The sequence below is a fragment of the Galleria mellonella genome, unplaced genomic scaffold (genome assembly GCF_026898425.1).
Source record: "Galleria mellonella isolate WM207_F2 unplaced genomic scaffold, CSIRO_AGI_GalMel_v1 utg55, whole genome shotgun sequence".
NCBI lineage: Eukaryota > Metazoa > Arthropoda > Insecta > Lepidoptera > Pyralidae > Galleria > Galleria mellonella.
Window position 1 is genome coordinate 528,670 of NW_026442115.1, and position 25,824 is coordinate 554,493.

General features: G+C 30.4%; 3 protein-coding genes across 6 annotated transcripts; 2 read left to right on the plus strand and 1 right to left on the minus strand.

Annotated features, from left to right (window-relative positions):
- Positions 1-2,705: 2,705 nt before the first annotated feature.
- LOC113521309 (cysteine sulfinic acid decarboxylase) lies at positions 2,706-9,796 on the minus strand. The gene is made up of 4 exons (XM_026906813.3): positions 9,373-9,796; positions 8,750-9,043; positions 5,556-5,923; positions 2,706-3,889 (listed from the first exon to the last, which is right to left on the minus strand). Exons 1-4 carry the CDS (start codon positions 9,640-9,642, stop codon positions 3,286-3,288), a joined length of 1,536 nt encoding a protein of 511 aa, XP_026762614.1. The 5' UTR covers positions 9,643-9,796; the 3' UTR covers positions 2,706-3,285.
- A 5,735-nt stretch (positions 9,797-15,531) lies between these two features.
- On the plus strand, positions 15,532-19,796 carry LOC128201575 (serine/threonine-protein kinase RIO1-like). 3 transcript variants are annotated; one of them, XM_052898975.1, is made up of 5 exons: positions 15,532-15,728; positions 16,048-17,193; positions 17,531-17,732; positions 18,274-18,420; positions 19,771-19,796. In XM_052898975.1, exons 1-5 carry the CDS (start codon positions 15,657-15,659, stop codon positions 19,779-19,781), a joined length of 1,578 nt encoding a protein of 525 aa, XP_052754935.1. In that variant the 5' UTR covers positions 15,532-15,656; the 3' UTR covers positions 19,782-19,796. The 3 variants fall into 3 exon arrangements, with proteins under 3 accessions (XP_052754935.1, XP_052754936.1, XP_052754934.1); XM_052898976.1 differs by lacking the exon at positions 19,771-19,796 and having other exon boundaries at positions 15,532-15,722; positions 18,274-18,532; XM_052898974.1 differs by lacking the exon at positions 19,771-19,796 and having other exon boundaries at positions 15,533-15,728; positions 18,274-18,532.
- Positions 19,797-22,384: 2,588 nt separating this feature from the next.
- LOC113517768 (serine/threonine-protein kinase RIO1) lies at positions 22,385-25,691 on the plus strand. Of its 2 annotated transcripts, none has more exons than XM_052898918.1 (4): positions 22,385-22,580; positions 23,190-24,335; positions 24,843-25,044; positions 25,433-25,691. In XM_052898918.1, the coding sequence occupies exons 1-4, from the start codon at positions 22,509-22,511 to the stop codon at positions 25,588-25,590; spliced, it is 1,578 nt and encodes a 525-aa protein (XP_052754878.1). In that variant the 5' UTR covers positions 22,385-22,508; the 3' UTR covers positions 25,591-25,691. The 2 variants fall into 2 exon arrangements, with proteins under 2 accessions (XP_052754878.1, XP_052754879.1); XM_052898919.1 differs by having other exon boundaries at positions 22,385-22,574.
- Positions 25,692-25,824: the final 133 nt, after the last annotated feature.

The following is a 25,824-nucleotide window of genomic DNA, read 5'->3' on the forward strand; positions in this document are numbered from 1 at the left end:
TTTAATAGTTTTTTATTTTATATTTTTGTAACATTTTACACTTTCTGAATTCTACGTACAAAGTATATTATATAGCAAATTTCGTAACAGTTGATTTAGCCATAAAGTCGTAAGTATAAATTTTATTAATCATTCATTAAATCAACAAATAATAACAAATAATGAGTTTTTAGAGAGATTTTACTGCTAAATTGTGTTTTTATTTATAAATATTATTCCAATATGTTTATTCAATAACAGTAATCTGCAATTATACTCGCGTAAATTAAAATAAAACATTATACCATATATTGGTATACGATATTTTTCATTAAATATCAAATTTCATTCAAATCTTGACAGATATTTTACACATACCTATGTAGATATATTGTTTATTAGAATAAAATTAATTACATCTAAAAATTTTTTATCTTGGTATAAATAAATTATTTTTTATATATATAATATTGAATTTTAATCACATAGCATCAATGACTGTATTTGTACTTCGGAACATATGTACTAATTCGTTACAACAAATACTAAAAATCTGTGTTGCTAACAGTGGCACCGTTCACATCATGGTGATATTCGCACCATAACCTATTTGCTTCGACACATCATTACAGCACATCAATTTATCATCGTCTTCGTATTACAAGATCATTGTTCATCCTGCTCTGCTTGCTCGCTTAAAACAAAATGCATTTTGCTATATTGTATTGTTTATATAGACAGAGTTTTCCAATTGCCATATGACATGTCTATTGTATTATAATTTTTATATTTTCTTTATTTTATATACTCATGTGTAGAGTCGGTTGACTCTTACCAAACACCATATCAAGCTGAGTTTCTTCTTGATTGTGATTGAACTTATGTACAATGATAATAGTAGAAGAAATAAATAGATAACAAGAGTTGATAGCTAGATTTACATACAATAGGAATTCACAGAAAATATTAGATAGAAGAGACACCGCACGAGCTGCAGGGAAAAACTAAAAAAATAATAATAAATAATGCGGTTTTTTTTTATAAAGAACAGGGTGAATATATATGTTCATTAATCGTGAGGTGTGAAGGCACTGACAAATGGATACGCTGTACAGATTCGTGGTATAAAAATTAGATATGGTGGTACTGCTTGTACCACATACTTACCTAGGCGCTAATCAATTCAGTTCTTCTAATTTTTTTCCTTCTCCGTAATAAAAATTACTGCCAATAAAAATAATATATAAAAATAGCTTTTTATGCATATATGTATATGTAATGCATGTGCGCATGTATGTAAACATATATATACATATATATGTGTATACATTTATAAAGTTATATCTATATTTACAAATCGAGAGAGCGCCTACACAAGTTGCGTTGGCAATAAAATTACTTCTGTGAAATTGTACTGTACTGGGGCAGTAAAAATCTCAGCAACATTGATATAAAATTTATTACAAAAAATTTGGAAAAATTAAAGCGTAGGTGTTGATTTCTTTCATAAATACTCGTTAACAATTTAAAATTAATCCTTAGAGATATAGCATATATTTAATCAGTTTTTTTTAAACTTTCTCATGCAAAATTGACAGCAAAATACGTCGATTTGTATAAAAGACTCAGACTGTTTTATTATTCTCTGACCCATGTTTATTTGTAAATAACATTTAGTTTCATTGGCAGAATATTCTCTTAAAAGGATGCTAATACTTTCAAATTCACCATGCAAGAATGGCCGTTACCACTTTCAATTTACTTACTAGCCATTTGAAGTTAAATAAAAAAAAATTTTATTGGGTCACTGAAGTGAATATGCATAGTTCAATTTATATATGTGAAAGTCCGTGAATAACTTGGAGTAATAATTAAATAGTTGAACGGATTTGAACGAAATTTGGTACATAAGTAAGTTATATCCTAACTTATTACATAAGATACTTTATATACTTATTCACGTAGATAAAGCCTTGAGAAACAACTAGTTTACAACATAAAGAAAGATTATTTGATTTTATGGTTTGTATCGGTATAATATCTTTCAATATTGATTGATGGATTAGATAGTACACGATCAGTATTCACAAGTGACTAATTCGCAATTGGGTCATGACACTTGGGAGCTATCCATCTATCTTTGACACCTACCTACATCTTGCGTTAATATACCTACATACACACAATGTATATCAATCATTGTTAACTAAACATACTTTAATAACCTATTATTTTAAGGAATAAATATGAAACGGTAATCCGCCTTGGGCTATTAATATACGTTGGATGATAAGTGAGTTGTAGGTTGACCCATCGTGAGTAGCGAAATATCTATCTATACATAGGAAGTTTCTTTTTTAATGAATGATAATAGAATAGTAATGACGGAAGGGGCCTGCGTTAATAGTATACGCTGATGGGGCACCAGTGAAGAATGATAAGCGAGAATAAAAAAGTAGGTCAGTTAGCCCATCGTGATGTATACACCTGGAATTCAGCACGATTGTTTCCAGGGGGGTCACGTAGAGGTAGACCTAACAGAGTATATTGCTAGCAATGGGACTGGTAGTTCGCATTAATAACAATGCCTTCCTCCTCTACATAGGATGATTAGCACTATCCATCAAGTGGATCGTCAGCAGAGCTATCGTTCCATTTCATATAAAAAAGAATTCCCAAATTAAAATATTATAACATATATATTAGAAATTTTACTTAAATTGATAATTTAATAAAAAAAATATTAGTTGACAGAAGTTATATTTATATATTTTAGTATAGCATCGTTACTCACTTAACAATTTTCTCGCATTTTTATGGTATACAAATAAAACAGTATCAGTCATTTTATTACTTTCAATTATGAATATTCCACGAAAGGATCTATAATATTTACGACATGATGAAAAATAAGTCGGTTTACGTACAATTTTTGGAATTATAAATTTACTTATATTGTTTTTAATAATACCTCAAACATGACTTCAGTTTACTGTAATGAATATAAAATTTAATCTTTCAAAAGAAATAAAAATAAGATATCTTTTTTTTTAATATCCATTCTATCTGATAGTAATTTATCCACTCTCATTTCATTTCACTCAAAATATACATTTTTATTTATAAATTAAAATAAATAATTATTAATAGTAAGTTCTATAGTACGTAAAATGAAAAAAATATTCAAAAGTAAAATCTTAAATTATAAAATACAATCACAGATTACAATGATGCAAGATTTTGTACGTTATATACACGTATTAATAAATATGTGTGCGCGTAAATTAATTTATCTCGTGTTACAAATCAAACGACTATGTCTTTGCCGAGCCTTTCGAATTCGTTGGCGAAGTAAACCATATCCTTGTGATCCAAAGCGGAATTTTGGAACACTATGCGGAAGAAATTTGCAAGGTCACCTTGTGGTTGATACGTGACCATCATACTTCCTTCCTTTATCATTCGTTCTTTTATTTTTGGTGCGACCTTGTTCAACCTTTCTTTATAATCTGGTTCATTTTCGCGGCCACGGAGACACGTGGGTATGTACCAAAACATTACATTAGTGCATTCTGGATTCTCGACGACCAATTGAAACCCGTCACGTTGTCGTATGTGCTCCAAGAAATATTTAGCGTTGTCGAATAGTGTATCAATATGTTTCTCGAAACCTTCTGAACCTTTCGCTTTCCACATAAACCAGAATTTTAGTACATCAGCCCGACGTCCACACTGAATGTGTTTATCCCCGGTGTCGTACGATGTGTCGTAGAATTTGTCTTTTTGGAAGAGATACTTCGCGTTGGAAGAGTGCCCTTCCTTGAGGACATTCTTGTGCCTAATTAAAAACGTGGAGCACTGTTGAGGCGCAGCTAAGAGCTTGTGAGGATTCCACGTCACTGAGTCGGCCCTGGAAGAAATATTTGCATTTTTATTGTAATCATTTTCGAACTAATGACAAAGAATGCCTATAACTATAGGGGGCTAATAAAAAGAGAAAATCAAAATCAACGCATATGTAATGCGAAAATATAAAAATAAAACAACACAATAAAATACACAAATAATAATAGTTACATAAGTATATGTTAATAAGACGAACATACACATACCAAATTAATTTAATTAGTATCAAATAGATTACAAGAAAGTAAAATATTAGAATTCATTTTACACACATAAAATAACAGGAGAGTTCAGGATCAATTGATAATACTTATATCGTATTCCTTTATATTCTTACTTGTATTATAAATGTGAAAGTTAACTTGTTTATTAATACCTCTTAGCTCAACCAATCGTAATAAAAGTTTGCACACGTGAAATATTGACATCGAAAAGGATATAAGTTATTTATTATTTTGATAACGCGAACAAGGTCGTGAGTACGGTTAATAAAATGTAAAATTACAAAGACTGTAAAACTCTCCCCGTGTCGTTTAGATATTTTTTCGAGAGGAATAGTCTCATAGCAAAACTAGTTTCATCCTTTCTTCTTTATAGCATTAGTATATAATGCTATAACGATGAAAGATTTGATTGTTTGATTGTTGGTTTGTAATGGATAATTTCTAAAATAACTAAACCGACTTTAACATTATCTAAATATTCTTTTCGAAAATTATGTTTACGTGTGAGAATCCGGCCCAGATTATATAGTTAAAATATAAAATAGATAGCCATTGCACCCACTCGAAAGGGACTAGGTATAAGCGAAAATTATATTTCTGTTATATTATAATTAAAAAAAAAAACTTAATCTAACTGTATTTGAACCCTGATCTTCAATTAATCGGAATGTTTTTTAAGTTACATTACAGTGTAATAAAAACGAGTACAATCAGTTGACAAATTTCTCAACCGCTTGTTGTTTGGATCCTGTGTTCTAAGCTAAAGAATAACTTCTTCAAACGTTATTTAACATAATATACATATTTTTATTTATAGAAACCGTATTTTTTATTATATTATAGATGGAAGCTAAAATATCCTTGAGGGCCTTGCCTTGATATTTGTAGTTTATTTTCATTAAATAATTTTAAATAAGCCTCGTATGTAGCATACTATAAAAAAAAAGCATTATAACTAAACAACTCAATAAAAAAAATACACTTATAAGTGCTTACAAAATTATTAACCGAGCAATAACAGCATTTTGATGACACATATGAACATAGAGATAAACACTCATATTACTATGCATGATCAGGAGAAAAGCCTATCGATATAACAAACTAATTTGTTCTATCAATTCTATTCCATCCATAAAGAGTTAATTGGACACTTCCTAATTTATTATGTAATTGTATATAAAAATTACATCAAAAATAGGAATTCTATTGGACGTGCCAATTTACTAAGATAAAATTTCATTCGTAACAACATTTTTTTTTTCTCCAAATCCTAAAGTACATAATGAAAGACCACGAAAGTAAATGAAAAAACAAGTTTGAACAGTTTTATAGAAACTACCGCATAACTAACGTCGAAACTTGTATGAATCAAAATAAATAGAAATAATTGAAAGAAGCCATTAATCAGCATACCAGGATACAAATAAATTAATGAATACTCACAGTTCAATTCCTGATAAAAGATGCCTGTGCTTCTTCGACATCAAAGCACCACCTCCCCACGCTGCATCTACATGAAGCCAAATATTGTATTTTTTGCACACTGCAGCAATTGGTACTAAAGGGTCAAATGCTCCGTAGACAGTCGTCCCTGCTGTTGCTGTTACTAGAAATGGGGTAGCACCGTCTTCTATAGCTTCAGTAATCTTCATTTCCAAATCATTTACATCAATTTTACCACATTTATCAGTTTTCACAAGAACACAGTTATCGCTGCCTATACCCATGAATGCGGCCATTTTTTTCGTAGAGTAATGTGCAAGTTCTGAAGTGAAGAGAACCAGTTTTGGCACCGCGTAGACTCCTTTACTCTGTAATGTAACATACAACTTATTAATATTTTAGTTGTTTACCAACTTTTGTCCAGAGCTTCACCACACAGTATCAGTTTTCTTCTATTCTCGTAGAATTTCAAAAATCTTTCTTAGTGCCGATAATTGCTTGATCTTGCTTTAACTTTGAATTGAGCATCTTAAATATAATTCATTGATCTAAATTTAGAAAGAGATGATGTTACTTTATCGCTAAATTCATACTTTAATTGGAGTAATGAGATTTCTAGCATATCAACAATAATAAATATAATTGACAATTTGAATAGATAGGTACTCTTTGTCCTCCAAAAGATTATTAAAAAAAATATAGAAACAATTACAAGAAAAGAATTATACTGAGAAAACAATGGGCGACCTTATCGCTAAAAGCGATCTCTTCCAGGCAACATTTGAATGGAGAAGAGTAATTATAAACAATTTGACCGGAGGTATGAAACCTCGAATTCTACATCATACTCATATGACTAAATATGAAAATACATAAAAATACTGTATATACGTTTTCTTATAAAAATATACCACACCTACTCTGTCCCTACATATATATGTTAGTCACAATTTTATTACATTAGTAAGATATGCACTCAAAATAAGAAACTCTTAAATTTTTTGTGGTTTTAAAACTATCAACTGTAATTTAGCACGATTAGTACAGCATGAATGACCTAGAACAACCTATGATCTGTTTCTGCGAAATTGTAATAACTTATAATTATAGATCCATTATACTGGTAATTGAAATTGGGTCAACAAACTGTTATTGCTTATTATACTTCAAAACCTTGTTATAAGGCCGTTTGCAAGTATATAAATGGAAACAGTTGTTATGGAAATCTTACTAATAAAAATTTTACTAAACAATTTCTGTATAAGGGCAATAGAGGCAAAAACAATATTTTTTAGAAATTATGGCTGTCTGTACCTTTGTTGGGGTATCACGAAAAAAATTACTGCATTAAATTAGATGCGGTTTGTTAACAAGTTAGATGTTCAGGAATACAATTATGTTCCTGAAAATCTAACTTTAAAACTGATGTACATATCATTTTGATAAGTGTATAAAAGTGATCTATTTCATTTGTTATTCTACTTCCAAAATCCACGCGCACCAAATAGCAGGCAAAAAGTTAGTTAAATATAAAACAATCTACAAAATTTACAATTATACAGTAACTGCTGACCCAGCAAGTGTTCTGTTGCCCCTTACCGTCATGTACTGGATCCATTTTTTACTTGTGGTAAAGTTGGAACAAATAAAATATATCTACAAAATTTCATTAAAATTAATTGAGAAGTTTCAATTATTAAATCTAAATATAAGAATTTATTTGAGAAAAGAGATTAACATGAATGAACTTCGTTACGTTTACTTGCGAAAAACATTAAATATAAATTTTATATTTAAACTAAATAGTGTTTATCATACTTTATGTCTATTATGTGTATAAATTAGTCGGAATATTATTTATTTGTCTAATTATAATGTTATATAGACTGCCTAATAAATGTAAATTAGATTTAAAATTATACAATTTAAATATAGTCCTCCATTTTCTAGGTCAAGGTCAATTAATTTATTAATAATTTTGTGGCTAACTTAAACATAAACACAATTCTTTTAGAATAATCTCAGGTATTAATAATAAGTACGAATAATAAGCATGGTGACTTATTGACATAAATTCTTCTATGAAAAGGACCAGTAACGTGTGGCAATTAGTGCAGAAAGCCGAGGATCGGACATATTGTAAGGCACTAGGGAAGGCCTATATCCAGTATTGGATAGTATAAGCTGATATGACGGTGGATAATCAAGAAAATTGCTATTAAAATGTGGTCACCATAAATATTGACATGATTATAGTAATAATAAATTAGTAATAGTATCGCTATATTATCATATAAGAATAAATTGCTTTGAAAGGAAATATCGATATAAAAATGATAGATAAGAAAAAATATTAGTGGAAGAAAGTACCTACTGTAATTTCTGTAAATTTAAAGGGTTATTCCAATAATTACACAATATATACGCATATTGACATAAAGTACTTCTGTATACGTACTATGCACTTACTTCCAGGTGACGTAACGTATCTGTATAGTTACAGGAAATTACGTTCTCGTCGCCCAGTCACTATATTGTAAATTATAATTCAAATTCCCCAGATGCAGTTTGAATCATCGTCAATGAAAAAAAGAAGAAACTAAAAATTTCTAATTGTCCTTCGTCCTTGCCAAAGTTCTATATTACTCTCAACAAAATATACTATGTTCATATTACTTTAATTGAATTAAATCAGGACATTGACTAAGTTTCAATTGGTTTTATTTTAATTTTATATTAATAATAAATGTCCAATTACATGTTAAAATTTTTGAGTAACTTATTTTTTCTAATATTTATCCTTGCTTCCATAACCACTAAAGATTTATAAACGATGCATGAGTCCTTTACCAATACACAGGTACTAGAAGCACGAAGGTATACTAGTTAAGCCATATTCATAGTGCATCTTGAGACCAATTTCCAGACTGATCTATTTTTTGCTATGGTTGAGCATTTTGATTATATTACAAACCGATAATTTTCTTTAAAAATGTTTTAGACACACATTTTTAATAGGCGCACTGTTCAATCTTAATTTTTCTTCTCATACTAAATTTTTCTATAAGTAAATATTAAAAGCTCGATAATTTACTTGCCTTATTAATCGAATCATTTATAGGGAGCACACTGAACATAATTATTTTAACACAAAATGGTTACGTAATGATTACAGCTAATATAAAAGCACTGACCTTAATTTCTGGATAGTAATAGAATCGAGCGCAACTAATAGCGTAGCCATTAGCAACAGATCCACCAGGACAAAAAATCCCGTCACCTTGACCTTCTGGCCATCCAACAATACTCCTCATCTCACGGAGAACCTCTTCTTCCATGAGAGTAAAAACTGGAGCTACTTCATAAGTGTATACGCTGGGATTTAATGCGTCGGTTAACCACTGTCCTATTAAACCGTATGGATCAACAGTTGAGAACAGTTGATTGACGAAGTAAGGATGTCCAGTATTAACCGAGTATCTCGCGACCTGAAAAAATTCATATGTTCGTAAATTTAAATAATTCTGTAACATAATAGAACATAGATCATTGAAGTTTTTAAGAACCTTAAGTTACAAAAACAACTCTTGTTGTTTGTAATATTATGTATACAAAAATTTGACATTTTTCATATTTAAATATTTGTTTAATAATTGCCTGCCATATCAGAAATATCTTCATTGACATTATAATTATGGCGGGAGGTTTTGACTGGGATTTATTTTACGTTCATTAAAATATATATATGTAATCTGTAAATAAATATATTTTAATTATATGTTACACGAATTCAACCATATGAAGTAACCCAACTTACATCAGCCATAATTCCTAAAAGTTCATCATGTGAAACAGGTCCATCTCTAGGTTTCAAATCAATGGCAGTTTTAATATCCTCTGGCGCAGTCCACTCTACTACCTTAGAAGTCCTCGATGTTCTACCGAACACTACTCTCTCGACCAGTAAGTCCACTGCCCGCCTGATGAAGTCTTCATGTTTTGATCTCTCCGGGAGACTTTTAAACAGGCTTTTATCAACATCCCTGTCTTCTCCTCCTGGTACAATCAGGTCTGAATCGGCAGGCATTTGGATTTCTTTGTCTCTCTTTACACGAATCAAACAGATTCAATTCCAATTCATTTGTTATATGAATGTTATTAAACTGTTTCGGCCGGCCGCGAGCCGTTATTGCGAGGTTTTGGCCCGTCACTCAAAGCGTAGCCTTCTTAAATACTTCAGTACGACGTCAATTCACTTCATAAGGTTATGTTTTAGTCCGTTCAAGTAATATTTAACTAAACGTATCCGTAGCATGTTATCTTTGTAAGTGATCGTCGGAAGATGCCTCTATGACGGCTATGATTATATGCGTGCACCGGTAACGATTTAATGATAATTATTACCATGAAGTAACTTAAACTGCAATATTGCAATATATCTAGCTAAAAATTTTGTACCTAAATCTGTAATAAAGTACGTATTATCTACCTTATTGTGCTTGTTGCTGTGTTTTGATTAGACGAATTTTATTATGATAATAATATAGCTGGATTCGTACAAAAATATTCCTATAAGTGATAATTTAAAGTATAATTTTAAATTTAGAATTAGAATAAGAATATTTTAATTATAATACATCACAATATTTATTGTGTTGTGTTGTGTATGGTGCTTCTTATACCAATAGGCGGCAATTATTGCTGTGCATTATCTAATAGACATAGGGTTTTGAAATGACAAATCGTATGCTCATCCTATGACCCTATAATCATAGTGTGAATTTATATGATATTGCAATCTGAAGTTAAATTTCAATATAATTTAGTAATACGGAAATAAATTAAATACATTAAGATAATTTGAATGGCACCTACTTTTGATATCATAAATTAAAATTATTCACAGCACATGTTCAAAGTAATTATAAGAATAAATAATTTCCTGTAAACATATACCTCACCTAAGTATGTTTATTTAAGTGAGGTAAATGAACTTCCGATTTAAAATGGATTAGCAAGATCAAATTCATATGTTAAAAAAAAATATCTTTCTTATTATATATAAAAATATAGCTATAGCATACTGGCTATGTTCCTTGACTATTCCCTACATGAATAGTGGCAAAAAGTATCCCAAGTGATAATACCTACTTTAATTCTAATTCGTTCAGTTGTATTCATTATTTAATAACTAACATATAATAATTTATATATATATATATATATATATATATATATATATATATATATATATATATATACATACGATATCATTAAACACCCAGTAATATTTATTATACCGCTAGCCTCGTGGTTAATAACGGACCCATTGGCTAGCAATATATCCTACCCCAGATTTTCAAATAATCGTGGTAATAAATACTTAATTGTCAAAAAATATGCCTTTAATAAATAAAAAATTTCTAGTAGTAGTAGAAAAATGTGGTAATCTTCATTTACTTGGGTAAACGGTTTCAGATGCATTTCCTTTTTTCCTTACCTTGACAATTACTTTTTATATGCCTACGCTAATTACAACTAAACTAAGGTCAACCCCGACCTTTGTTACTTGATTAATCAACTGCAACCAATAGTAAAAACGTCATAACGTACTACTCCATCTGTCCACCACATCATATATTATTATTTTTATATTTAATGTTATGCATGCGATTTACCACATCTAATGCAATATTATAAATTTCCTTGTTAACTCTTCTTCCCCTCGCTACCTGAAGGAACGGTTTGACTTTCTAAATTCCGTCAATTCTCTTAATTTAAGGTCTTTTGAGGGCCTCCAATTGAAGTACATTTTTCTAGTTTTTACGTATAGTAGTTTTTTGTATACATGTAAGTAGTATTTATATTATTTTATGAATTTGTGTTGATGTTTATATACATATGTATATGTATATTTTTTTATATTCAAAAAGGTTAAGAAATTTCAACCAGTCTACCAGTGCGAGCCAAGCCGATGTCGGTCGGTAATTTAAAAAGATTCTAAATTTTCTTCAAAATTTGAATTTCCTGGCAACGTCTAAACTTTTGATATATTTAAAGTAAGTATAAAATAGATAATAGATATAAAATATAACACATACACAATGTAACAAATGTGAAGGAAATTCCACAGTTTCACAGGATTCACAGAAAATCAGCGTTTAGGCGTTATGCATGAACGCCTTGACGCTTAGTTGAGTAGTGAACATTTTGGTCACATAATTTCTAATTAGATATAAGTTTATCTTTGTATTTTCTTTTTATTTAATTTATTTTTGTAATTGTTTGTTTCTGTTATTGGTGTCCATCGAATTAATATTTTTCTTGCTTTCTTTCTTTATTACAATTCTTCTCTCTAGATATATCTATATAGATAGAGCATCGAGTTTAGTCAAATAAATTGGCACTTGACTGACTTTTATCTTTAAATCAAAAGAAAACGCGCCATTTTTTAAAATTCAGAATAAAAATCACCCAGACCAAGACGATTTTATAAGTTTGAATTTCGAACTATTTCTTCTGCTAATATATATATATATATATATATATATATATATATATATATATATATATATATATATATATATATATATATATATATATATATATATATATATATATATATATATATATATATATATATATATATATATATATATATATATATATATATATATATGTACCTATGTATTGGTTACTAATTAATGTAATAATAAAAAATTACTTTGAATGATTTTAAAACGACAACATATATACACTGCTCAAAAAAGTCTAAGCAACACATACTATTTCAAATTATAAATCAATTATTATATAATTTCTTACCAAGTAGATAATACCTATATAAACTTTTTTTATCTAGAGGACATACTGGCTAGTTATAAAAAAAATGAGTAAAAATATTTAGGCTAGAATGCAATGATTTTTCGGAATAGTTTTCTGATATCATCACGAAATCAATTACGATCAAATCTCCATACAGAAATATTATTACTGCAGAATTCTTGAATCTTAAGTGCACTATTATGATTTTTCTTAGTAAAAATCATAACAGCAACATGGTTTTCCTTGAATTAATCATAAAATGCATTCCGATAATTTCCTACATATTGCTAGGTATTCGGTAGTACTTACGGTTTTCCTAAAGATATACATGGAATATGTCAAATTATTAACTGGAACAATAATGGTTCTGAGGGAATTACCTATACAATTCAATGTTCTCTTAAATATTAAACCAACTGATTGTTAGTAATGGGAACTACTGATCCCATTGCTAACAATATACGTACATAGATATGTAAGGTAGATCTCCACATAGTTCATAGTGGAACCATCGTGGATAATTAATGGTAAGTTTTCCGCGATGTGTCAATAGAGCTTCATAGATCATTTTCATTTATTAAAACAAGTGTTCATCTATAAACTATTTTCTAACAATAAATATACTTAATTAGTCGGAGTCATATCACAGCGCCATCTAATTCCAAAGCTGAGCTTGTACAACAAGATTGCTTTCAGCAATTACACCGTCTTACGTCTTATTGTACTTACACAATTGTACTGTTACATTTATTAGTTGTGTTACTTTATTCCCTGTGTTATATAAAATATACTTTGTCATAATCATTCATTATTAGTTTATTCAAAATTTATACCTTACGCATAGTAATTTATTATCTGTGCTTATGCTAAGCATATGATAAAAATTATAATTATTATAATAAAATGCCATAGGTATGAATTTTTATGAAATACTGATGAATAAACATAGCACTTATTTTTTGTTTAATAATAAGTTAGTATTGGTTCTTTATACCATAAACTCATCCCAGTGCAGAAAGGTGTAAGACATGGTGACGTCATATCCCCGAAACTCTTGACAGCTGCATTGCAAGATGTTTTCAAACTCTTAAACTGGAAAAGATTAGGTATAAACATCAATGGTGAGTACATCTTCACACCTTCGATTTGCCGATGACAGTAATTATGGTGGAATCCCTGGAGGATCCGAATACTATGCTCAAGGTCATTGAGCATAGTATTCGGATCCTGTGTTTGGTGTTTCTTAACAGGTAGGTCTTACGACGAACATGAAAAAGACTATAATCATGTATAACGTCCATGTCACACCTATACCGGTTACAATTGAGAACACTACGCTCGAAGTTGTCGATGAGTATGTATACCTGGGATAAGATGTTCGAATGGGTAAGTCCAACTTCGACATAGCTCGGATAACTGACAACCGATAGAAGAAAAGTTCTTAAGTGGCGACCGTATATGGATAAACTCAGTGTAGAACGACCCCCACTAGATGGAGTGACGACCTGAAATGTATTTCAGAGAGTCAGTGGATGCAGGTGGCTTAGGACCGTTCTTTATGGCAGTCTATGGGGGAGGCTTATGTCCAGCAGTGGACTGATAATGGCTGAAATGATGATGATGATTGGTATTTAATATATATAGAAAACAACCAGACCGATACAGGCAGACATACTTACTATACCATGCCATTAATATTTATATTATACGTAGTCCCGCGATCATTGGAAGTCGTCAAGTTGTTTTGAAGCCCTGTAAAATTAATATAAATGTCTAGGTACTTTTAATTAATTATACCTCGTCCCCTTTGAAATATTAAATTTTATTTAACAAATTGTACCGTATAAACAAACGTTTTTCCAATTGACATTGAATTGGCTAATTCCTCAATCAAGTCCCCTATGTATTTATAATATTTATTTAATTAGTATTCGAAGGTTGAAAGTAAAACACTTTTTCTAGTCGGTTTATACTGAATACTCTACTACTGAATAAAATTAATAAAAAAATAATTTCTACATATGTAAGTTGTATGTATGTACGTATGTATGTAATGTAAGAGACCGTTCATTGAAATCAAAATGAGTGTTAACTTGCCATCAAAAATTATACATAATTAATACCTATCATTATTATTCGTGTGTTTCTGACATATCCATGGCTGTCGTAAGAGGCGACTAAGGGAACTAAATGGCCGAGGGCCGAGCCTCTTAAAACATCACCAATACCTAACTGCGGTTGCCGACCTTCCTGCCAAGCGTGGCAACTATTGGCAACCTCCTCCCCCCTTTATGGGGGAGAGGAATGCTATAAATATGCGTTAGTATTGTATTATATTTAATGTCTGATATATATGTTGTAATGCAATATGCTGTTGATGAGGGAATGGGATTGTTAGTACTGACCCATTGCCAGCAATACAGCCTATCAGGTCGACCTCCACGTGGTTCCCCCTGAAAACCATTGTGGTAAATTCTAGTGGAATTCATCAAAATGAGCAAACTGATCTGCTATCATCGTCACATATCATCGCTCACTGGTGCCCCGCCAATATGTACCGATAGCGCAGACGGCGTTACCATTCCATTATCACCTATTAAAAAATATGCTGTTGGTGTTTCCATGAATAAATAAATAAATAATAAATAAATTGGTAACACTGGGCTTATACACATACGCACACACACAAAAAAGAGGTTTTGAATGTGTGACCTAAAACAAGGAATTACATAGAAGGAATGATAAAATAAAAACTGTAAATCATATGGTTGCCTCCTTTCTTCTTATTCAAATATAATTAGTAAAAAGAGGACGAAAGATACACCATCAGTTGTCAATTTTCTTAGTAGGCAGCTAGTGTATAGAAAATGTACGATATATCAATTATTTGTCAATGACAAATTTAACATTACTAGATTATATATTTGATACAGTTTATGTAGAAAGTATGCAAGCAGGTTGTATCTGAATTTGGTAGGATTATACGGCCATATAACATTTTCTATACACTAGCCTGCTATGAACTGATAATTTTATCACTCCTTCTATGTAATTCCTTCTTCTTAGGTGCGAGGTTGGAATGACATTACATTTTATGACTGACAGTTTAAATGACAATCAACTCTAAGTCATTTATGTCAACATACACGTGCTTTATTTAGGTTATCATAGGTACTTACCTAGTGTCAGAAAACAATTCGTGTTGTTTTATTTGTAGAATGTCTGAAGTTGTGTTTTTCAAACTTCATTGCAAAAGTTATTAATATTTAAATAATAATGTCTGACGGATCAAGCGGCCAGTTCAGTGACTATGAAGAAAACATAATTAAAAAAGTTAAATCGGTACGGGTAAGTACGATTATCATTTTAGTAATAAAAGTAATTAGATATTAGAATTGCCTACTAAAAAAGTTTTACGAGATCATGAGTTTAGCTGTAAGTAATGGTCAAGCAGTAACTGATTTATTACTACTTCAGCAAGAAAAAGCTATTATTTTCCCCCCTATTTACATAGTGTTCATACCTACCTAGTTTTTATACAACAATAATTATAAATTATTCATCATATTTACAGTTGCATTTTTATAGAAAAAAAATTAAAATAAAATTACACATTTCCTATTCATAAATTTGTCTATACCCTTATTAACATATATTAAAAAAACAGTTTGCAGAGTTGCCTACTTATAAGAAGGACAGTAGCAATGATGACGTAGATTCGGATGACTACTTCTATGATTCTGATGATCCAACACAAAGTACAAAGAAGAAAGAGGGTATAAACTGTCAAACACCTTCTAATAAAATCAACACATATCAACCAACAGAGAAGCTGTTTAAGAAATACATTAATAAAATCAATGTTGATAAATATGAACCTTTAATGCCCAATAATACACAAAAATTCCTTGATCAAAATTACACTAAAGTTGATAATGGCCGAATCAAAGTTAAAGACAAGCATGATAGGGCTACAGCGGAACAAGTTATGGACCCTCGTACAAAAATGATTATCTTCAAACTCCTAAATCGAGGTATAATAAATGAAATAAATGGATGCATATCAACAGGCAAAGAAGCAAATGTCTACCATGCCACCTCAAAAGAGGGTCGTGACTATGCAGTTAAAATCTTTAAAACATCTATTTTAGTATTCAAAGATAGAGATAAATATGTTTCTGGAGAATACCGTTTCAGGAATGGTTACTGTAGATCCAACCCTCGTAAAATGGTTAGGATTTGGGCAGAGAAAGAAATGAGAAATTTAGTTAGAATGTACAATGCTAACTTGAATGTACCAGAGCCAATAATTCTACGTAGTCATGTTTTGGTTATGTCTTTCATGGGAGAAAAGGGCTGGCCTTCACCAAAACTGAAAGATGTTGAAATATCACAATCCATAGCTCGGTCATTATACCGAGACTGCATTATGATGATGTGGAAAATGTTCAATGTATGTAAATTAGTTCACGCTGATTTATCAGAGTTTAACCTTCTGTATCACAAAGGAAATATTGTTGTTATTGATGTCTCACAGTCTGTAGAACATGACCATCCACATGCATTTGAGTTTTTAAGAAAAGACTGCACCAATATATCAGATTTCTTTAGAAAAAGAGGTGTAGCTACATTAACTGTAAAAGAGCTCTTTGATTTTATAACGGATTCTACTATTAATGAAACAAACCTAGAAGACTGTCTTGAAAAGTTATCAGAGAAAGCAGCGTCTAGAAATTTTGAAGAAATGTCTGCACAGGAGCAGATTGAAGAGGAAGCTTTTAAAAATGTTTATATTCCAAAACGACTGACAGAGGTAACTACATTTTACCTATAGTTTTGATTGTGCAAAATTTTTCTTAAAAAAATTATTGTATATTAATTTATCATTACCTCAAATTTTATTAAGACCATTAGTTTTTGTGTCATGCATTTTTACTGTCTATATAGACAGACCTACTGATGTGTGTTTAAATAAATGTATCTAATAATTACAATTAAAAAAATATATTACAATATTTATAATATTATCCTAAATATTTATTTACATATATTTTATTTTCATACCAAATCTATAAGGTACATAAAAAGAATTATCAAAGACCACCTTTGTTTCATCCTCTTTCAATTATTTTTATAACAAATTGTTTTAGGTCATAAATTATGAAAGAGATATCAACAAAGCAAAAGTTGGTGAAACTAATGATTTAATGTATAAAAAAATAGCAGGCTTCAATGAAGATCTAACTGTAACTGTTGACACTCCAGAGATATTACAAGATATCAGCATCTCAGAAAGTGGTTCAGATACTAGCTCCGATGACAATAGTAATGATGAGGAAGCTCAACAAAATAGTAAGTTTTATTATAAAATATGTATTTACTTATTTATTATATATATATTTATTATAATAATTTGGATAAGGGTAAGAAGATGACAATGTATTTATATTTATTTCTTTATGTGACAAACAAGCTGACTGCTAAGTGGTACCCATAGCTATTAGTTTTGAACAGCACTCCTTGACATCACAGAATACACACGACGATTATTAAATCATCATATTCATTTCTGCCATTAATGATCCTAATTTTCCTGTCTACCATCATTTCCAGTTTCATTTGTTATCTCCTCTTTCCTCCCTCCAGACCCATACGCCTTTCCCTAAACCATTCAAGGTTACTGAAACTTCCCAGATATAGAACTAATTTTATGGGTAACATTTGCATTGCATACTACACAGCTATGGAATAAAGCTCTTCAAACATTCAAAACAGTCCTTCTATTATGTTTCTTCAAGAAAGGTTTAAAACCACATTATCTTTCTACTGGTTGATTTAAGTATTTAATTTAGATTTAGTTTATAATTATTAATTTTATGCTCCTAATTTTCAGAAACAAAATTCAAAAATCATGCAAGACCCAGAGACGAGTCTCCAAATAGCAAAAAAGCAAGAAAAAAGGCTGTAAAAGAGGAGAAAGCAGAAAAAAGAAAAACTAAAACCAAAAAACACATCAAGAAAAGACGGGACAAAGGATTTGGTAAAAAATAAATATTATTCTTCCTTTAAGTCTGTGAAGAAATAGACATATATGTATATATACATAATTATGTAAATATTTATATAAATAAAACTATTTACAGTTCTTCAAATCTATTTTTTTATTCCATTCCATATAAAATTAAAACTATTTGTTTACATAAATAATTATTAAGATTTTCAATCGATGCAATAAATCTACATGTATATACTTTTATTATTTTTCAATATAGTTAGGTCTTATATTCTTTAGGTAAATATAAATTTTTTTTTTAATTAAATTAAAAAAAATTGGTATTTACAATCACCAAAAATGTGTATTATATAATTAGTTTAATTTTTTTTTATAACTAACCAATTACACTATTTATTACTGAAATGAATTTTAGTTTCATTGGGTAGGTATATAGATACAAAAATACCTTACATTTGATTTTAAATAATCATGTAGTTAAATGATCTTGTCTGTACACTGTACGAACAAGATATTCTTAGCTGAAACATAGTATATTGGAATAACATAATACAATATTATACATATAAACATCTGTGGTCATACTATAAAATAATTTAAAATAATGCCTATCTAAACAGTCAACTACTAATCCCATTGCTAACAATATACGTACATAGATATATCAGGTAGACCACCACATAGTTCATAATGGAACCATCGTGGATAATTCATGGTAAGGTCTCTGCGATGGGTCAATAGAGCTTCATAGATCACCTAAAAATTATTTACTAGATATACCTATAATAAATAGTCGGAGTCACATCACAGCGCCATCTAATTCCAAAGCTGAGCTTGTACAACAAGATTGCTTTCAACAATAAGATGTCTTATCTTACTTATACAACTGTACAGTTATATTTATTAGTTGAATTACTTTATTCCCTGTGTTATATAAAATATACTTTGTCATACTCAATTACTATTCATTCATTAAAAATATGTACCTTACGCATAGTAATTTATTATCTGTGCTTATGCTAAGCATATGATAAAAATGTAATTATTATAATAAAATGCCATAGGTATGAATTTTTATGAAATACTAATTAATAAACATAGCACTTATTTTTTTTAATAATAAGTTAGTATTGATATTTAATACCATAAACCCATTCCAGTGCAAAAAGGTGTAAGACATTGTGACGTCATTCCCCGAAATTCTTCACAGCTGCATTGCAAGATGTTTTCAAACTCTTAAATTGGAAAAGATTACGTATAAACATCAATGGTGAATACATTACTCACCTTCGATTTGCCGATGACATAGTAATTATAGTGGAATCCCTGGAGGATCCGAATACTATGCTTAATGACCTCAATGGTGTTTCTTAACAGGTAGATCTTAAGATGAACATGAACAAGACTATAATCATGTATAACGTCCATGTCACACCTATATCGGTTACAATTGAGAACACTACGCTCGAAGTTGTCGATGAGTATGTATACCTGGGATAAGATGTTCGAATGGGTAAGTCCAACTTCGACCGAGAGGTCCACCGACGAATCCAACTCGGCTCGGCAGCGCTCGGAAAATTATGCCACATCTTTTCATCCAAAGTACCTTAGAATTTAAAGACGATGGTCTTTAACCAGTGCGTGTTGCCAGTGATGACTTATGGAACCAAAACATAGTCCTACACGATTACCTGTATGTAAAAGCTTCAAGTTAATCAGCGGACTATGAAGAGAGCTACGCTCAGATTCTCTTTGCGTGATAATTTCCGAAACGAGGATATCCGCACAAGAACCAAAATAACCGACATAGCCCGAAGGATAAGCAAACTGAAGTGGCAATGGGCTGATCACATAGCTCGAATAACTGACAACCGATGGAAGAAAGGTTCTTGAGTGGCGACCGTGTATGGATAAACGCAGTGTAGAACGACCCCCACTAAATGGAGTGACTACTTAAAATGCATTTCAGGGAGTTAGTGGATGCAGGTGGCTTAGGACCGTTCTTTATGGCAGTCTATGGGGGAGGCTTATGTCCAGCAGAGGACTGATAATGGCTGAAATGATGATGATGACTGGTACTTAATATATATAGAAAACAACCAGACCGATACAGGCAGACATACTTACTATACCATGCCATTAATATTTATATTATACGTAGTCCCGCGATCATTGGAAGTCATCAAGTTGTTTTGAAGCCCTGTAAAATTAATATAAATGTCTAGGTACTTTTAATTATTTATACCTCGTTCCCTTTAAAATATTAAATTTTATTTAATAAATTGTACCGCATAAACAAACGTTTTTCCAATTAACATTAAATTGGCTAATTCCTCAATCAAGTCCCCTATGTATTTATAATATTTATTTAATTAGTATTAGAAGGTTCAATGTAAAACTATTTTAAATAGGAGTCGGCTTATAAGCCGACTCCTATTTAAAATATTATATCCTATATTATATTTTTTAAATATCCTATTTAAAAAACTCAGTATACTGAGTACCCTATTACTGAATAAAATTATTAAAAAAATAATTTCTACGTATGTAAGTAGCATGTTCCGGGTATTTTTTATATACGAACCTAGATACCGTTCATTGAAATCAAAATGAGTATTAACTTGCCACCAAAAATTATACATAATTAATACCTATCATTATTATGCGTGTATTCCCAACATAGAATGGGCCACCTTTTCCTTTTCCATGGGTATCGCAAGAGGCGACTAAGGGAACTAAATGGCTGAGGGATAGGCAGCAACGTCCCTCTTAAAACATCACCAATACCTAACTGCGGTTGCTTACTCTCCTGCCAAGCGTGGAAACTTATGGAGGAGAGGAATGCTGGGAATATCCTAAACAAGCATGTATATTAATATTATATTGTATTTAATGTTTGATATATAATATACAATATGTTGTAATGCAATATGCTGTTGGTGTTTCTATAAATAAATAAATAAATAAATTGGTAACACTGGGCTTATACACATACGCACACACACAAAAAAGAGGTTTTGAATGTGTGACCTAAAAACAAAGAATTACATAGAAGGAATGATAAAATAAAAACTGTAAATCATATGGTTGCCTCCTTTCTTCTTACGCAAATATAATTAGTAAAAAGGGGACAAAAGATACACCATCAGTTGTCAATTTTCTTAATTCATAGCGGGCTAGTGTATAAAAAATGTATGATATATATCAATTATTTGTCAATGACAAATTTAACATTACTAGATTATATATTTGATACAGTTTATGTAGAAAGTATGCAAGCAGGTTGTATCTGAATTTGGTAGGGTTATACGGCCGTATAACATTTTCTATACACTAGCCTGCTATGAATTGATAATTTTATCACTCCTATGGAATTCCTTCATCTTAGGTGCGAGGTTGGAATGACATTACAGTTTATGACTGACAGTTTAAATGTCAATCAACTCAACGTCATTTATATCAACATACTAGAGATTCGATATTTGAAAAACATCGATGTTGTCATAATCGCAAGCTCAACATCGATGTTCGATATTCATCACAAACTGAACATCGACATTGGGTAAGATCGATAATTTTAGCACTGATAATTAACAATACAATAAAATACAATAAAATCGTTCGCAAATTTTTAAGAAACAGAACAAATTATTTTATATTCGAATACTTTTTGTCAACTGACTAAAAGAAAAGTAATTTTGATAAATAAGAACCTTTAAATCTATTTCTTTGTTGATAAAGAGTAAAGCCAGCTTTTGAAAATAGTCTTTTGGATGGCGTTGATGTCGTGATAGTACTCAAATAGTCCGACGCATACAACCGCACAACATAAATTTTTTACCAACAAACGATAAAAAACGTAATTTGTTTCATACGTTGCATTGGTCGTGCGTGAGGCCGTGAATAACATCGATGATTGATTATCGATTCTGCTAACATATTTTTCGTATAGCAACATCGATGTTTTGCTTTCATATGTATACAACATACACGTGTTTTATTTATCATAGTTACTCACGTATTGAAACAGAACACTTCGTGTTGTTTTAATTGTGGAATGTCTGAAATTGTGTTTTTCAAAATTCATTGCAAAAGTTATTAATATTTAAATAATAATGTCTGACGTATCAAGCGGCCAGTTCAGTGATTATGAAGAAAACATAATTAACAAAGTTAAATCGGTACGGGTAAGTACGATTATCATTTTGTTTTAATGGGTGAAAATTGAATGGTATCCCGCCTGCGCTATCGGTATACGCCGGCGAGGCACCAGTGAAGGATGATAGGTGAGGGTGAAAACAGGTCAGTTAGCCCATCGTGAAGAATTCCGTGAGAATTAACCACGAGGGTTTTTCAGGGGAAACCGCGTGGAGGTGGACCTGATAGGGTATATTGCTAGCAATGGAACTTCTAGATCCCATTACTAACAATCCCTTTCCCCTAATTGTTACATATTAGCCTAATTGTTACATATTAGGTATGTACGATTATCATTTCAGTAATAAAAGTAATTAGATAATAGAATTGCCTATTAAGAAAGTGTTACGAGAACATGAGTTTAGCTGTAAGTAATGGACAAGCAGTAACTGATTGATTACTACTCCAGCAAGAAAAAGCTATTATTTCCCCCCTATTGACATAGTATTCATACCTACCTAGTTTTTATACAGCACACTAATTATAAATTATTCATCACATTAACAGTTACATATTTATAGAAAAAAAATTAAATAAATGTACACATTTCCTATTCATAAATTTGACTGTACCCTTATTAACATTTATTAAAAAAACAGTTTGCAGAGTTGCCTACTTATAACAAGGGCAGTAGCAATGATGACGTATATTCGGATGACTACTTCTATGATTCTGATGATCCAACACAAAGTACAAAGAAGAAAGAGGGTATAAACTGTCAAACACCTTCTAATAAAATCAACACATATCAACCAACAGAGAAGCTGTTTAAGAAATACATTAATAAAATCAATGTTGATAAATATGAACCTTTAATGCCCAATAATACACAAAAATTCCTTAATCAAAATTACACTAAAGTTGATAATGGCCGAATCAAAGTTAAAGACAAGCATGATAGGGCTACAGCGGAACAAGTTATGGACCCTCGTACAAAAATGATTATCTTCAAACTTCTAAATCGAGGTATAATAAATGAAATAAATGGATGCATATCAACAGGCAAAGAAGCAAATGTCTACCATGCCACCTCAAAAGAGGGTCGTGACTATGCAGTTAAAATCTTTAAAACATCTATTTTAGTATTCAAAGATAGAGACAAATATGTTTCTGGAGAATACCGTTTCAGGAATGGTTACTGTAGATCCAACCCTCGTAAAATGGTTAGGACTTGGGCAGAGAAAGAAATGAGAAATTTAGTTAGAATGTACAATGCTAACTTGAATGTACCAGAGCCAATAATTCTACGTAGTCATGTTTTGGTTATGTCTTTCATGGGAGAAAAGGGCTGGCCTTCACCAAAACTGAAAGATGTTGAAATATCACAATCCATAGCTCGGTCATTATACCGAGACTGCATTATGATGATGTGGAAAATGTTCAATGTATGTAAATTAGTTCACGCTGATTTATCAGAGTTTAACCTTCTGTATCACAAAGGAAATATTGTTGTTATTGATGTCTCACAGTCTGTAGAACATGACCATCCACATGCATTTGAGTTTTTAAGAAAAGACTGCACCAATATATCAGATTTCTTTAGAAAAAGAGGTGTAGCTACATTAACTGTAAAAGAGCTCTTTGATTTTATAACGGATTCTATTATTAATGAAACAAACCTAGAAGACTGTCTTGAAAAGTTATCAGAGAAAGCAGCGTCTAGAAATTTTGAAGAAATGTCTGCACAGGAGCAGATTGAAGAGGAAGCTTTTAAAAATGTTTATATTCCAAAACGACTGACAGAGGTAACTACATTTTACCTATAGTTTTGTTTGTGCAAACTTTTTCTTAAGAAAATTATTGTATTTATAATTGAAGTTTTCGGACTAAGGAAACTCACTTTATTTTTTTTTATTTTAATTTTTATTCCAACTGAATATTCTTTTTACTGAAATATAAATATTTATAAATTTAAATAATATAATAAGTATTCATAAATATAATATTTGGATATCTGGGTTAATACCAATTTATCATCACCTCAAATTTTATTAAGACCATTAGTTTTTGTGTCATGCATTTTTACTGTCTTTATAAACAGATCTACTGATGTGTGTTTAAATAAATTTATCTAATAATTAAAATTTTTAAAAAAAATATATTACAGTATTTATAATATTATCCTAAATATTTATTTACATATATTTTATTTTCATACAAATCATAAGATACAAAAAAAATAATCAAAGATGGCCTTTGTTTCATCCTCTTGCAATTATTTTTATAACAAGTTGTTCACTCATCTGTTTTAGGTCATAAATTATGAAAGAGATATCAACAAAGCAAAAGTTGGTGAAACTAATGATTTAATGTATAAAAAAATAGCAGGCTTCAATGAAGATCTAACTGTGACTGTTGACACTCCAGAGATATTACAAGATATCAGCATCTCAGAAAGTAGTTCAGACACAAGCTCCGATGACGACAATAATGATGAGGAAGCCCAACAAAATAGTAAGTTTTATTATAAAATATGTATTTATTTATTTACACATATAAGGTTGACCCACAATAATAATTTGGATAAGGGTAGGAAGATGATGATGTATTTTATATAATATTATTTATATTTATTTCTTTATGTGACATGAAGTGATAAACAAGCTGACTGCTCAGTGGTACCCATAGCTTTTAGTTCTGAACAGCACTTGTGGAGATTAATTGCTTTAATGTTCATTTATTATCTCCTCTTTCCTTACTCCAGACCTATACACCTTTCCCTAAACCACTAATTTTATGGATAACATTTGAATTACATACTACACAGCTATGGAATAAACCTCTTCAAACATAAAAAAAAAGTCCTAGATTTTGTTTATAATTATTAACTCCTAATTTTCAGAAACAAAATTCAAAAATCATGCAAGACCCAGAGACGAGTCTCCAAATAGCAAAAAAGCAAGAAAAAAGGCTGTGAAAGAGGAGAAAGCAGAAAAAAGAAAAACTAAAATCAAGAAACACATCAAGAAAAGACGGAACAAAGGATTTGGTAAAAAATAAATATTATTCTTCCTTTAAGTCTGTAAGGAAATACACATATATGTGTATATACATAATTATGTAAATATTTATATAAATAAAACTATTTGTAATTCTTCTAATTTATTTTTTTATTCCATTCCATATAAAAGTAAAAATATTTGTCTACATAAATAATTATAAAGATTCTCAATCGATGCAATAAATCTACATGTATATATTTTTAGCATTTTTCAATATAGTTAGGTACTGTAT

Coding starts and splice junctions, on each gene's coding strand:
- LOC113521309 (XM_026906813.3), bottom strand. CDS start 9,642: ATGCCTGCCGATTCAGACCTGATTGTACCAGGAGGAGAAGACAGGGAT. Junction 9,044..9,372: donor TTTTAGGAATTATGGCTGAT/GTAAGTTGGGTT, acceptor GAATTTTTTCAG/GTCGCGAGATACTCGGTTAA. Junction 5,924..8,749: donor ATTACTATCCAGAAATTAAG/GTCAGTGCTTTT, acceptor GTTACATTACAG/AGTAAAGGAGTCTACGCGGT.
- LOC128201575 (XM_052898975.1), top strand. CDS start 15,657: ATGTCTGACGGATCAAGCGGCCAGTTCAGTGACTATGAAGAAAACATA. Junction 15,729..16,047: donor AAAAAGTTAAATCGGTACGG/GTAAGTACGATT, acceptor TTAAAAAAACAG/TTTGCAGAGTTGCCTACTTA. Junction 17,194..17,530: donor TTCCAAAACGACTGACAGAG/GTAACTACATTT, acceptor AAATTGTTTTAG/GTCATAAATTATGAAAGAGA.
- LOC113517768 (XM_052898918.1), top strand. CDS start 22,509: ATGTCTGACGTATCAAGCGGCCAGTTCAGTGATTATGAAGAAAACATA. Junction 22,581..23,189: donor ACAAAGTTAAATCGGTACGG/GTAAGTACGATT, acceptor TTAAAAAAACAG/TTTGCAGAGTTGCCTACTTA. Junction 25,045..25,432: donor TGAGGAAGCCCAACAAAATA/GTAAGTTTTATT, acceptor CCTAATTTTCAG/AAACAAAATTCAAAAATCAT.